Source organism: Brienomyrus brachyistius, chromosome 7 (genome assembly GCF_023856365.1).
Source record: "Brienomyrus brachyistius isolate T26 chromosome 7, BBRACH_0.4, whole genome shotgun sequence".
NCBI classification, from domain to species: domain Eukaryota; kingdom Metazoa; phylum Chordata; class Actinopteri; order Osteoglossiformes; family Mormyridae; genus Brienomyrus; species Brienomyrus brachyistius.
The window spans coordinates 31520272-31535484 of record NC_064539.1 but is presented as its reverse complement, the minus strand read 5'-3'; the positions used below and the strand labels follow the sequence as shown (position 1 = coordinate 31535484).

Below are 15213 nucleotides of genomic sequence, written 5' to 3'. Positions count from 1 at the left end.
TGTTTTAGTTATTGTTCGGGGATATTTATTAACTGTAATAAATTGATATTGTAGTTGTAACATAAGAACAGCAGCTTGTGTGACGCTGCCAGTTTTGTCCTCTTGCTTGTCTTCCTTAAAAAGAATTGTTAAAATAATGTTTCTGGTCACAGTTGTGTGGTCTGTTTCAGAAAGAGTTTGTTCAAAATAAATTGTTGAAAATGTTTGAAATTAGTTTGGGGCTTATTTTTTATTTCTGTATTTTTTATGTTGATACAAACCAGGCATTTCAGATTCAGAGCAGGGTATCTAAATGAAGTACCGTTGAGTATCAGTACTGAACACCAAGTACCGGTACCGAAATCGGTACTTATCGGGGTGCGCGATGCCGAAGTAACACCACATATCTCTGGCTAAAGGGAGGTCAGTAAGTCCTTTCAATCACTCCGCTGTTTCAGCAATGGGGAACAAGACTGGACGAAAATGTCAACCTCATTATCTGGGGTAAGTAAAAAGCCTGCCTAGCAGGGGACACCCTGGATGGAATGCCAACCCATCACAGGGGATGTGTGGGACACCACACATGATCACACACTTGTGACCGAGGGACACCAGTTCTCCTAAGTGTGTTTTTGAACTGTAGAGAAAACTGAGAGAAGCTCACACAGAAGCAACTTAGGTGGGAATTGAACCCACACAGCCACAGCTGAGGAGGGAATTGAACCCACGCAGCCACAGCTGAGGAGGGAATTGAACCCACGCAGACACCGCTGAGGAGGGAATTGAACCCACGCAGACACAGCTGAGGAGGGAATTGAACCCACACAGACACAGCTGAGGAGGGAGTTGAACCCACGCAGCCACAGCTGAGGAGGGAATTGAACCCATGCAGACACAGCTGAGGAGGGAATTGAACCCACGCAGACACAGCTGAGGTGGGCACTAATGTCACACAAATGCCGACCAATGCAGCTAAGGGGGTATCAAATTCACACAGACATAGACAAAGTGGGAACTGAACCCACACAGACGAGGTCGAGGCAGGACTCAAACCCAAACAAATCTAGCCAATGCGGGAATCAAACCCACAAAGACGCAGCTGAAGGGGGAGTCAAATTCACAGCCCAGGAGGAATGAGGTCATAGCACGAGCCCAGGGGGGTCACTTAAAATACTCTTATTTACTCTTAAATGTAGAAAGAAGCTGCTTGTGATCAGAAGCAGCCCAATCCAAGGAACACGTAACCCACAGCACCCCCCACCCCCAGGGCCTCGTCATGCCTGTAACCCTCAGGCCCCAATGATGTGTGGCGCCCTCCCATGGCCCAGACCGGTGAGGCATACGCGCAGGTGAAGCAAAAGAGCGACAGGTGGAAAATGGCCCATCACTGCCCACCACTGGGGGCATACTCCTAAGGAGAGGGCAGACTCCAGGACTCAGGTGAATGAGCAGGAAGTGGACAGCCATGAGGAATCCACTGGCAGAACCCTCTCCTCCCCCACCCCAGCTGGACAAAGCTACAAACTCAACTGAGCACATCCAAGCGGAAAGAGATCTCCAGCAATCCAGCGAACTTACCTGATCCACATCAAGTTCCCCTACCTGGCTACACCTGCAGCCCCCAAACTTCAGCCAACAGCATCTCCATCACAATCAGCTCCATCAAAGCAGAGCATGACACTCAGCTGTGTGCTGTTGGACCACTGGAAGCTGTCTAAGAATCAGTTACTGTTCTCTGGGAGAAACCCCAATAAAGCCAGAAGCAGACTGTGCTACCCCCTCCCGCCAAACACACACACGCACACACACACACACACACACACACACACACACGCACACCGCGACAACCACCTTCCTGACAGGTCAGAGTAACTCCTTTCGTAAGGAATCCAACCTGTCTTACTCTCACCTAAAGCATGTTTTTAGCTGTGCTATAAAGGACTCCATAATTAATTACACAATTAATTAATCTGATGTTTTATTGCTAACTTAACTCACCTACACAAATTAGAATCATGACGAACTTCAGCGAGCGCTCTGACATGTTTCAATCCTGCAGGGCTGAATCTCGGAGGAGGTTACGGGCAGAAGCCTCGGTCCAAAGTGGGGGGGTCCGGCTCGGTCCGCTCGGTCGGGCTCGGATGCACGAAGAAGCACGGCTTAAGGCTCCCTCCCTCCCGTTACCCCAAAAAACATTGTCGACACTTGTAATCCGAGAGATGGAAGCCAGTACTCCTTTTCCTGGCTCTTTCTGAGACTAAGTCGAAGGGATCCTTGAGTTTCTTTCCAGATGAGTTATCCCCGGCTTTACTGAAAAATGTTTTTGGGGGTGAGGGGCGAACTGGCAGATGCTGCCCGGTTCTGCGTGTTTATCCTCCAGCGGACCCAATGTGCCGCAATGACCTGTTCCGATGCTCCCATCCGCATAGATGGCCAGGTCACTCTGCCCAAAATTACATTTTCATGTCTGCTGCGGTCTCCGGTCTCCTTCTCGCCAGTGGGGTAGGGGCGATGTTTTAAAAGCAGATCGTTTACCGCTCCCCTGCTCTTTCCGCCCTTTTAATAATAAAATCAAAGTGGGATTCGGACAGTTGATTGATGTCCGTTACAGTAAACTGCCACCGAACGCTCTTTTACGACTCACGGGCTCCCCTTCGCGATCCAGACACGGCGATTATTTTAAAATCTGGCACACTTCAAAGAAAGCACCGTTTTAATGGACTTCATGACAGCGGCTATTGTGCAGACCCAGGTAATGCTGTGTACTTAATGTTCCTTCGTTTAAGCATGTGGGAATGCAAAATAAAGCGGTCGTGAGTCGTGACGACGTGTCCGAGATGCATTCATATTTACGGGTTTGCTTTGCTGTTCCTGCGGGTGTCTGCAGTCACTCAAACTTCCCAGGCTGCGAGCTGAGCCGGAGCGCGAGCGCCAGTCCGAACGTTCCACAGCGCCGCGGGGCGGGGATAGGAGGGAAGCGGAGGGCGGCGCTGGGAGCGGGGTGTCCTCACCCACTCCGGGTCGGGTGGAATTCTTAGACTCACAGGGAAGCGACGAGCCGCACTCGCTGGACATACAAAGTAGCCATACTCATAAAACACCGATGAGATGCGGCTTGAATACCCGACGGCTTTTCTGGGTTAGTCATTTCATTCATTTGAACACACACATATCCATCCATCCATTTATCCATCAAAGGCTGCTCCAAGCCCGTGTGGAGCCGTATGGGCAAAGTTCACCGCCAGTGCGCTGTTCAATGAACGAAAGAACCAAGGCGGAAAGTGCGTGGGGTATTCAAGCCGCAACTGATCAGTGAAGCTTGTCGGCGCCCCCTCAGAAGGCGCCCCCCTATGTTGCCATCTATCCATCTTCCATTTGTTAATTCTCATTCCAGTACAGCTATTTTAAATATGAACTGTGATAGTTTAATAGTTAGGCTATAATATATAATCTACACTACACACCTTTTACGTTTATGCCCATAATAATCTTTAAACATAGCCTAGTCGCATTATATTTCTTGCATGCGGCGGGGGTGATTTTTCATGACTTACTCGCACTAGTGTTAAGGTGATTGCGATGCCATATATAGAGAGTGATCGGGGAATGTAAGACATGTTAAGCGTGGACGTCTGTGTACCTACATACACCTGATACACAAACATACCACGTAAAGTAGGGCATTCAGTAATTTAAACGCATTAATAATACAGTTTAATACCGATGCGTGCCTGTTGCTTCTGGGATGTCCTCGAGTCGCTCCAAGACCTATTGGTTGCGCGTTGGCTGCCATTGCTGGCCTCTGTGCCGTAGAGGATCAACAGCGCCCTGTAGTGGACAGCAGAATAGCCTAGTGCCTAACGTGTCATTCACACGCACACACTTCATGGCTGTAGAGTGCTCTTCTGCTATTGATTTTTTTAATTATGTCTACGTGCTATTAATGACTTGACTGCACTAAAAACTGAAAACAAAATAAATACGCATCGGTTAAATAAAAGGATGCACGCTCCGGTGCCTTACTTGCCAAAATGTGACTTCCATCTGGAAATGAAACGCAATGACTGATTATAAGTCACTATTGTGAATTCTGAGCCTCCAAAAATATAAAAATGGGCTTAAGTGCCACAAAACAAAAAGCAATTAACGAAGCGGAAAATATCAGTGTTGAAACTGATGAGTCATCAAAATCACGAAGACGAGAGGCTTAATATCCCCTGATTGGGAAGCTTAACGTCAGTTGCACCCTGCTGGCTTCCTCTAACGGGCCATAGATGCGTTTGGACTGAACAAAGGCGTATTGGGTTTTGCAGCCTATATGTTACCACAATCTGATAAAAAAAAAAAAAAACTCTTATTTTGGCATTGCGGGTACTCAATTTTGTAAAAAAAAATAAAAAAATCTGCAACTGCAATCAGAAAACTAAAAATACCAAAAAACAAACTCGTATTTTGTTTGGTTACATTTATTTGGTTAATCTTATGGCTGGGTAGGGGTTAAAGTTATCATTGCTGGGATTAGGGTTTTTTCATTAGAAATGTTCGGACGGTGCCCACAAAAATATGAATACAAACGCGTGCGCGTGCATTTATTTGTGTGTGTGTGTGTGTGTGTGTGTGTGTGTGTGTGTGTGTGTGTGTGTGAGAGAGAGAGAGAGAGAGAGAGAGAGAGAGAGAGAGAGAGAGAGAGAGGGTGTGTGTGTGTGGTTCCGTATGGCCGCCTCTGTATTCCCAGTGCAGGGAAGCTGCAGACTCCGCAGGGCAGAGCCCCGCGATCTCCCCGTCATCCTGTCCCTGAGCGGATCGGAGTACAACGCCGCTCAGGTGCCGACGGCTCTGCTGAGCTCCGTGCTTTTTCCGGAGACGGAAATGTATTATAAACGGTTATACGGAAGTATCCGTGTCTTGTTGCTTTCACGTAGTTGGATTGTCAGGTCTCCTGAAAGGGAGTGACAGCACACACACACACACACACACACGCATGACAGCACACACACACACACACACACACATGCTTGTATTAATATAATTTCTATGTGCACAACCCTAATCCTAACTATGATAACCCTATCGTTTACCCAGTCCTAACCTTAACCATAAGTAACCAAGCAAATCACAATATTTTTACATATTTAAATTTTTTGATTGGATTCACAGATTTTTATAAAATTGAGTTTTCCCTTGTGGGGACTAGAGAAATGTCATGAAGTAACATCTATCCATCTACCCATCCACCTTCTGAAACCGCATGTCCTACTGAGGGGGTCCAGAGCCCATCCGAGAGGCTTCAGATTCAAGGCAGGGAACAACCCAGAATGGGGCGCCAACTCAACTCAGATATCATTCACTTACACATGAACACCTTTGGACAATTAGATAACTCATGCATGTTTTTAGATTGTGGGGGAAACTGGAGTACCTGAAGGAAACCCCACAACAACACAGGGAGCACACAGGGAGAACACAGGGAGCACACGGGGAGAACACGGGGAGCACACAGGGAGAACATAGGGAGCACACAGGGAAAACATGGGGAGCACACAGGGAGCACACAGGGAGAACACGGGGAGAATACAGGGAGAACACGGGGAGCACACAGGAAGAACACGGGGAGCACACAGGGAGAACATAGGGAGCACACAGGGAAAACATGGGGAGCACACAGGGAGAACACGGGGAGCACACAAGGAGAACATGGGAGCACACGGGGAGAATACAGGGAGAACACGGGGAGCACACAGGGCGAACACGGGGAGCACACAGGGAGAACACGGGGATCACACAAGGAGAACATGGGAGCACACGGGGAGAATACAGGGAGAACACAGGGAGCACACGGGGAGCACACAGGGAGAACACGGGGAGCACACAGGGAGAACATGGGAGCACACGGGGAGAATACAGGGAGAACACAGGGAGCACATGGGGAGCACACAGGGAGAACACAGGGAGCACACAGGGAGAACACGGGGAGAACACAGGGAGCACACGGGGAGCACACAGGGAGAACACGGGGAGCACACATGGAGCACAAGGGTGAGCACACAGGGAGAACACAGGGAGCACACAGCGAGAACACGGGGAGCACACAGGGAGAACACGGGGAGCACACAGGGAGAACACAGGGAGAACATGGGAGCACACGGGGAGAATACAGGGAGAACACAGGGAGCACACGGGGAGCACACAGGGAGAACATGGGAGCACACGGGGAGAATACAAGGAGAACACAGGGAGCACACGGGGAGAACACGGGGAGCACACAGGGAGCACATGGGGAGCACACAGGGAGAATACAGGGAGCACACAGGGAAAACACGGGGAGCACACGGGTAGTACACAGGGAGCACACAGGGAGAACATGGGGAGCACACAGGGAGAACACGGGGAGCACACGGGTAGAACACGGGGAGCACACAGGGAGCACATGGGGAGAACACGGGGAGCACACAGGGAGAACACGGGGAGCACATGGGTAGAACACGGGGAGCACACAGGGAGCACACAGGGAGAACACGGGGAGCACACGGGTAGAACACGGGGAAAACACGGGGAGCACACAGGGAGAATACAGGGAGAACACAGGGAGAACACGGGGTCTGCAGCTGGTCACTGTTTATTGGAGCGATGGTCAGTTTATGGGGTGTATATAGCATGATATGTGGACCAACACAGAAGCAAAGAGCCAGTTGATCCACCCTGGCCTGCAGTTTGTCGGCCTCGTCTCGAATCCACCGCACATGCAAGCTCCGGGGAACTGCCTCATTTGCAATCACGCTCCTCTGAGAGCAAGTCAACCCACAGAGCGGCCAATCAAACTTTAATTCTCACTGGACATTTCCCCTGTTTTTCTTTCTTTTTGCATTGTGACATTTTCGTGATGTGATGGCAGCCAGGGGGAGAAACTCGTGGTGAAAAAGGTGTTTTGCTGCAGAGCTGACAGGCATGTGATAAGCAATAAATTGCAATTAGCTAATGAGCTGAAGCCGTTTGATGGTGCCCTTAGAGATTGTCTTCACTTTGCTGTGTACGGCTGCTGGGCTTGTCTCCCAACAAGCAGATAGCCAGTCATTCTTCACGAGCCTCTTAATGGTCCTCAGAGGCTGAGATGGGCCGGGGGGTGCGTGATGCTCCCCAGAACAAAAATTGCTCGATCATTCATGCTTGTGTAGATCGGTCAGTGAGCGTCCTACCTGCATCCCTTCTCCAAAGCGCCCCTAGACTCCCACATGATATCACCAACATTTAGTCAATTTCTGGAGATTAGTGATGATCATGTGCCTTCTTCCTTGGCTGAGGTTTACATTCTCCTCCACCCAGCACCTGGAAGATGGATGGATCTTCTCTGTTAAATTGCATGGCTTTGCTACCATCCCTATCGATCTGAACCTTTTAAAGAATCATAAAGGATAAATGACAGATTTATCAGAATATTGTTCCAAATCAGTTTCTGCCACTTTTAATTGTCATTAATGTGTGCAGTATGCAATGGATTGTCACTTATGTTCTAGAGTGAAAATTATATAACCCTAAACTTAGCAGTAAAAGCAGTAAAACTTTGGACAAAAACCTCTGCCGAATAAATTACGTTTGTTTTTCTCATCTAAATGTAGGTATTTCTGCTTAAGTGAAAAAACACACAGCAGAACCACCGGGACAGCAAGCAAACATCTGTCCGCAAGTACCAGTGGCAAGCAGACCACATACCATCCATGTTTCCATGGAGATGACTGAATCGTTGGCGTGTGTGTGATGTCGTCTGGGAATCACCGTCACTCCCACTTCCTGCCTTGAACTGTGGTGGTATCAAGTTTGCTGGGAATTCCATGCTGTGATTCTCTGCTAAGAGACAGACAGGCTGTCCACTGCTGAGCCCTGCTCTCCCAACCCCCCCCCCCCCCAAAGCATGTCCTCCCCAAACCTTGTCCTCCAAAATTCCTGCCCTCCCAAACCCTGTCCTGAATGAGTCACACAGTGGCTGGTCCTTCCATAACCAGACTGACATGGGCCCTTGCTGGGGATTCCCTTCCAGGATTTCCACTGGTTGTCACGCTAAGCTTCTGCTGGTATCCCAGCTGCTACAGCCAAACTCCTTCAGCTGCTGTCACTGAGATGGATGAGAGCAGTTTGTCTCAGCTGGGGAAGACCCAATGAGCCTCCAGCACCCAGCTGGACATGCGTTTGAATCCTGAGAAACACTCCGGACTCACATTCCTGGGAGTCGTGGGACAGCACAGACTGAGCAGCAAACCAGCCAAACAAACCTCAATGGGTGAAAAAGCAAAAAAATATAATGGCATAATGGCAAAAACAGGTGGTCAGTGAGTCTGAGATGAAGGAAACCCTTTCAGACACATTTGGGCTGCAATTGCTGAATTAAGGAGCCCCAATTCTTGCGGCACTGCTGGGCTCTGGAGGCTGGTCTCCACAGAATCTGTGTACATGCCCAAATTGGACTTGGGCAGTGGTGACTTAATGGGCAAGGAAGCCCACTTGTAATTGAAAAATTGCAGGTTCGAATCCCCGACCAGCAAGGCACCACTGAGGTACCCTGAGCAAGGTGCTGCCCCCAAGCACTGCTCCCTGGGTGCTGAATTAGCTGCCCCCTGATTGTCACATATAGGTTAAATGCAGAGAACACATTTCGTTGTTGTGTCTGCTGTGGTGTGTCAATAATGACAATTAATCACTAAATTCACTAAAATTCATTGTTAGTGCCATACTCAGTTATACTCAGCATCAGTGTTATACTCAGCATCAGTCTTATACTCAGCATCAGTACCATACTTTATTCTACAATGTATGAGTGCCATATTCACTTCTACTTGGTATCAGTGCCGTACATGACTCTACTTGATAAACCACTAAAACTCTTGCTATGTTCCATACTTGATTCTGCATGGTATCAGTGCCACACTCTGCTCTACTCAATATGAGTGTTATACTCAGCTCTACTTGGAATCAGTGTGATGGTGGATTCTACACTGTATCAGTGCCATATTTGATCCTACACAGTATCAGTGTAGCACTCGGCTGTACATGGTATCAGTATCATATCTGATATTATGTGGTATCAGTGTCTTGATCCTCCACAGTAACAGGACCTGTGCTCAATGTTCCATGACATCAACATCACACTCATTCCTCCACAGCATCAGATAAAATACCCACTTTTTTTCTGGTGTCAGAGTTATATTTGATTTTCCACATTTTTTGTCACCCCATCTGGTCTCAAAGGTTCCAGAACCTGTTACTGTTAGTTACGGAATGAGCGGAAATGGTGCCTCTTCAGCAGAGATATGCAGCTCCCTGTTACACAGAGGGTCCATACTGGACAACTCCCCTTGACCTCTCTGTGACATTCTGCTGCCTGGATGTTATTAATGCCAACAAAGGTGGAAGATATGGAGCCGCAGGAGAAGGGGAGAACAAATGAAATAGTGAAGGAGAGAGAATGAGAGAGATCATCTGAGAGAGAGAAAGAGAGAGAGAGAGCAGAATGAGTTAGGAGAATAGAAAGTAAGGAAGAGATGTGGGCAGAAAACCTTAGCTCATTTGAGGATATTCTGAAAACACAATTCAAAGATATTTTTAGCAGATGAGTAATAAAGAAAGATATACGAGGGGAAAGTGAAGTTACTGAACGATGTGGCCATTTCGAAAAGACGAATCAGCAGACAGAGGCAGACGCCGTGGCAGCTGATGAGGTGCTGAGATGCTTCTGCAGATTTAGAGGGAGCTAGCTGCAATCCATCTGTCCTAAATCCCGCCTGAATGGGGGGCTCACACATCACGCAGCATTACAGATAACCCTAACCCCAACTCTAACCCTAAGTCACAGTAAAGAGCACGAATTTGAAATGCTTTGTGGATCTGCAGCATTGAGCATCAAGTTCTGCTGTCTTTGCTGGGCCCTTCCCTCCCTGAGAGCCCCCTCATCTGCTGCCACTCAGCTTCGGAAGGTGGATGCAGTGTCCACTGTAGCACTAACCCAGAGACTCCAAGAAAGACGTAAGTCTGAGTGGACGAGGTGCAGCTGTAGAAAACCAGCTCTGTGAAGTTTAAGGTCCACAGAATTACAGATTAAGGTGCAGGCCATCAGAAGATGGTGATTCCCATCCACCTGGGCTCCTCCAGGCCTGGATTCAGTCTCTGATGACTAAAAATCAGCTGCAGTCCATGCAGATGAACCTTACAATAAAATGTCACAAGGTAATCATCATGCTGGCTGTCTTTTCCAGACGTGAGATGATTAATGATTTGAATAGATAAATAGCTAAATTAAATCTGTCATGAGTCCGGCACAAAAGGATCTTTCTTGACTCAGTGGGAGTCAGAGCTGCGTGTCCCTGGAACCATCCAGAGCCATTTGGGGCCCACAAACAGTCAGTTCAGGAGACCTGACCTCCACAAAATAGATGTTTCACACATGGGAAAAGGAAACAGCCATTCTATCATAACTACTCAGCTGCAGACATTATAAAATATGTAGATTGCTATGAATGAATAGCCAATAAAGTATAATTAAATATTAATAGTCTAATCATAATTTTAATAAATGACCCTTCTGCCCCACCAAACGCCCTCTCGGAAAACAATCCCAGTCAGCCGGTGGTGAATGGGGGAACGTCGTCATTCCAGGCAGGTGGGGAGCAGCTGTGTGTCCCAGTCATCATGGGGATAAGAGAAGCGTCCAGCTGCCAACTCAAACACCTCAGGCTCAGCTAGATACAGCCACACAGAGGCAACGTGCACTGTGAATGACTGGATGTAAATGATTGGGGAATACAAATGTCCAATCACAATCGCAAGTTATCATGCCTAATTAATCGCTGATGTGTATCTGCTGATTGGGGTCGAGTTCATCTGGCAGCTAATTACTAACCAGCTCTTAATTATTACCTCAAATATTTACCACAAATTAAAAAGACTTGTGGCTCACACTCTAGCTGGCGATGGCAAGTCATGCTACATGGCCCCCCCACGCCGTTCAGGTCAGCCAAACCCCCACCCACATACACACACACACAAGTTTGTATGCATGAATCTTTGTGGGGACTCTCCATTCATTTCTATGGGCAAAACCCTAATCTCATCACAATCTTACACCCCACCCAGCCCTAACCTTAACCATAAGTAACCAGACAAAATATTTTTAGTTTTTTAATTGCATTCACAGATTCACATAAAATCAAGTTAAAAAGTGTCAGGTTATTATCACATAGTGGAGACATTTGACCCCCATAAGATATTATATAGATGCCCACAGAAACACGGATAAATAATCAGATGACAATGTATTTCTGTAGCCACAGGAAATCAGCCTTGGGGGGGGCGGGGGGGATAGGCAAGGTGGGGGGTGGGGTGCGTGTCTCCCAATCTCCCGATTGAGCCTAAGTGCAGTGAAATGGAACAAACCCTCAGAATACACATACTATTCCGTAGCGAGACATTAAGCAAACATTGCATGGTCAGCATGTGAAAACCCCTATGAACTGGAGTCATACATTATCATTAAGCCCTTTGCTCCTCTTGGCTGCATAGGCCATTGACAAATATCCTCCACTTCACTCAATCTATGGCTTTTTGCTCGAGTTCTCCCCAGTTGAGCCCAGTCTCGCACATTTATGCCTCCCCATTTCTTCTCCAACTGTTCCTGGGACGGCCTCGCTTCCTTTTCCCTTGGGGGGTCCATTTCAGGGCTTGACGAGTAATATTTGTGGCAGGTTTTCTGAGGGTGTGACCGATCCAACTCCATTTTCTCTTCCGGATTTGTGAATCTGTGGGGTCTTGACTTGTCCTTCTCCACAGGTCCACATTGTTCACCTTGTCTTTCCACCAAACGTTCAGTATCCTTTTGAGGCAGGTGTTGATGAATGTTTGCAGTCTGTGTGTTTGTTTCTCCATGTTTCAGATCCATACAGCATCACCTGTTTCACGTTGGAGTTAAAGATGCGTATCTTAGTGTTGGTGGAGATGTTTTTTGAGCTGCAGATCTTTCTGAGCATGTTAAACACTCCTCTACCCTTGTTAATTCTGCTTCAAATGTCTGCATCCATCCCTCTGGTGATATCCACAACACTGCCTGGGTAGGTAAAAGCTCCTACCTCCTCTACGGCCGTGTTGTTCATGAACATGAGGTTGCTGGTTTTGGAGTGGATCTTGATCACTTGTGTTTTTGTTGTATTGGGAGTGAGACTAAGCTTTATTGCATTTTGTGTAAGTCTGTCTGTCTTCTCCTGCATTTGTGTCTGTGTGTGTGAACAGAGAACTTCATCATCCACAAATTCCAGATCATCCAGCTGCTCCCACATTGAGCACTGAATTCCATTTCTCTTCCCCTCCGCTGTTTCTCTCATGACCCAGTCAACTCCGAGGAGGAAGAGGAATGGTGAGAGAAGACATCCCTGTTTAACACCCGTCTTGACTTCAAAGCTCCGGGAAAGCTGGCCTGCATGCATGACTTTACATAAGGGGCCATCATACGAGTTCTTCATTAGGCTTTGATCTTGGTGGGGATTCCATAGTGTTCCATTAGTTGCCATACTGCTGAACGGTCTAAGCTGTCAAAAGCCTTCTCAAAGTCAATGAAGTTCATGTACAGGGACGTGTTCCATTCAATAGACTGTTCAATGATGATGCGTAGCGTTGCTATGTGATCTGTCCATGAGCGATCTTTCCTGAATCCTGCTTGCTGGTCCCGGAGCCTCTTGTCTACAGCTTCCTGAAGACGGTTGAGGATGACCCGATTAAAGATCTTACTGGGCACTGAAAGTAGGATAATCGCCCGGTAGTTGTTGAACTTTCTTAAGTTCCCTCTCTTTGGTAGTGTCACTGTGTGTCTTTCCATTCTCCCAAATTCTCCCAAAGAGGCTGTAGAGCATGTCTGTAGATGTATTTATATCAGTTTTAAGGGCTTCCAGTGGAATATAGTCAGGGCCAGCATCCTTTCCTGTTTTCAGCAGTTTGATTGCAGTTTTTATTTCCGTTTTTGTTAGTCTGCCACACTTGATCTTTAGCAGTGTCCTGGTCTTAAGGATATGTGGCTTCTCTGCTGGTGATGGTCTGTTCAAAACCTCTTGGAAGTGCTCTACCCATCTGTGGAGTTGCTCTTCCGGGGTTAAAAGTAGTTGGCCATTCTTACCCATAATCGGTTTATTATTATTTTGTTAGTATGTCCCAGACAGTCTCCTCGTGATGTTATAAAGTTCATTGATATTTCTTCGAGATGCTGCGAGTTCTGCCTCCTTAGCTAGCCTCTCTATCCCTGATGTCTTATCCCTCCTGGTGTTCTGCCGTACTTCTTTGTGGCAATGGCTGTACTCCTTTTGAGCCACTGGCTGGATGGTCATGGGCGCTGCTGGCTCCTGCCCACTGACACCACTGTGCTATCTCCCATATCACTCTGACAAAGGGGCACTTTTACTTAAATCTCAGCTTTCATGTAATGGCTGCTGCCTCCGTGGCCCCCGCCGGCCCCACACATCCGAGCCTGCAGCACCAAACAGACTCCAACGTGACACGGACTCACCCACAATCCTGCCTGTTGCCACTAAGACTGTGAGCCGAGACCCTCACAGACTGTTTTTCAAACAGTCTGCGTCCGTGATGTGACTGGATACGGTTCCTGCTGACCCTAACCCCCCGGAGACTCCCTAAAGCCAGATAAAAACAGTTCTAAAGCAGATGGTCCCTAATGCACTGGGACAAAGCAGCAGAAATAATCCCTCCCACCTTATAGTTTGTCCCTGATGAAAACGGATAAGAGTCCATGGCAAGCAGGATTGATGGCGGGGAGGATGTGACTGGACCCCGCGCAGCCCTGCGGGTACGTGTTCACTGTTACAGCACATCGATCACCGCGGGAACCAGCGTACACAGCACCCTCCCCCAATTGTTTGGAAAGAGATTGGGTCTGCAGTTGATGTCTGTGCCTCTTAGAGCCATTTTAACACCAGCCCTTGTATTTATTCAAGATTCAACAAACTATTTGTCATATGCATTGTAAACAGACAGTTCCACTACACAATGAATATGTTGATCTACATGTCCTTCGGCTAAACACACAGTCACACAAAACACAGATCAGCAGTACAGATTAAGGTGCATGTATACATTTAGGAGCAAATTAAGGTCCTTGTACAGAGAGCCTCTGTGTACCAATCCTGGTTTACACCCTTGAACGGTTGAGCATGAGTAGCTGATTATAGCAGAAAGGGAAGCTTCTGCAAGCTTTATGACAACAAAATAAAACTCCTCCACCATCTTCCATGCGCCTCGTAGGAGGAGCCTGCATGTCCGTTATAGCCGAACAAAACTGCAGCTAAAAGCAGCCCTGGACAGCAAATTGTTTCTCCGTTATAAGAGAAATTCTTTTATATGCAAGTTCGTTATATCGATGCTTTTTCTGCATGTTCTTTAAGACACACGGCCGGGACCAACAGACCTCCTCCGTTATAGACGATACTCAGTTATAAGCGAGTCCATTATAATGGGATTTTACTGTATATTATTTGGTAGAGTACATTTGGCGGACAGGACAATAATGTGCTGTCACTCATAACTTGATTTGGCTGAACAGGAACCAATCAAGCAACAGGATGTGACCTAAAGCAGCATGTGATTGGTAGAGCCCCAATGACCCAGCCAGCATAGATTACAGTGCCTCATCTTTTCACTCACGAGTCAACAGTACTGCCATTAGCTACCGATAACCATCAACAGTTATAAAGCCAGAGACGTTTGCTAGTACCAGTAAGTCAGATAAAATTTCAGAGATAATTGTAGCTAACATGTCAGAATAACTGGCCCGATCAGTCAGCAGAGGTAGTACCGCATAGGCTGATGTGACAAGCAGAAGCACATTTTGGTTTGCGCTCATTGACAGCAAAATTGTTTCACAACACAACTCTGCTCCTAAACTTCACTAACTATTGGCATTCTAATCCTCCAAATGTCTGATACTAATTAAAGGAGTAAGACCAACTAATTCCCAGTCCTTACAAATATCAAGAGAAAAATGGGGAAACAAACAAATATGTAAAACTTTGTTCTCAAAACTATGAATTATAAGAAGCATAAACAATGTTCACATGTGAAAAGGCAAATATACTGAGAGCAAGCGATGACACCTCATCGAGGCTGTAGGAGATGCCGCTGTTACAGGGAACACTCTCATAATAGGGGGATTCTTAGAAACACTCATTATCCTAAATGCATGTCTTTGAATTGCAC

At 47.2% G+C, this 15213-nt stretch overlaps 1 protein-coding gene across 1 annotated transcript in view; it reads right to left on the bottom strand.

Moving 5' to 3' along the window:
* The window catches only part of LOC125746301 (transmembrane protein 132D-like), a 48233-nt gene extending 45330 nt beyond the window's left edge, over window positions 1–2903 (bottom strand). The window contains exon 1 of the mRNA XM_049020134.1: window positions 1978–2903. Coding sequence (XP_048876091.1) covers window positions 1978–2023 — 46 coding nt within the window. The 5' untranslated portion in view covers window positions 2024–2903. The remainder of the gene's footprint in view (window positions 1–1977) is intronic.
* Window positions 2904–15213: the final 12310 nt, after the last annotated feature.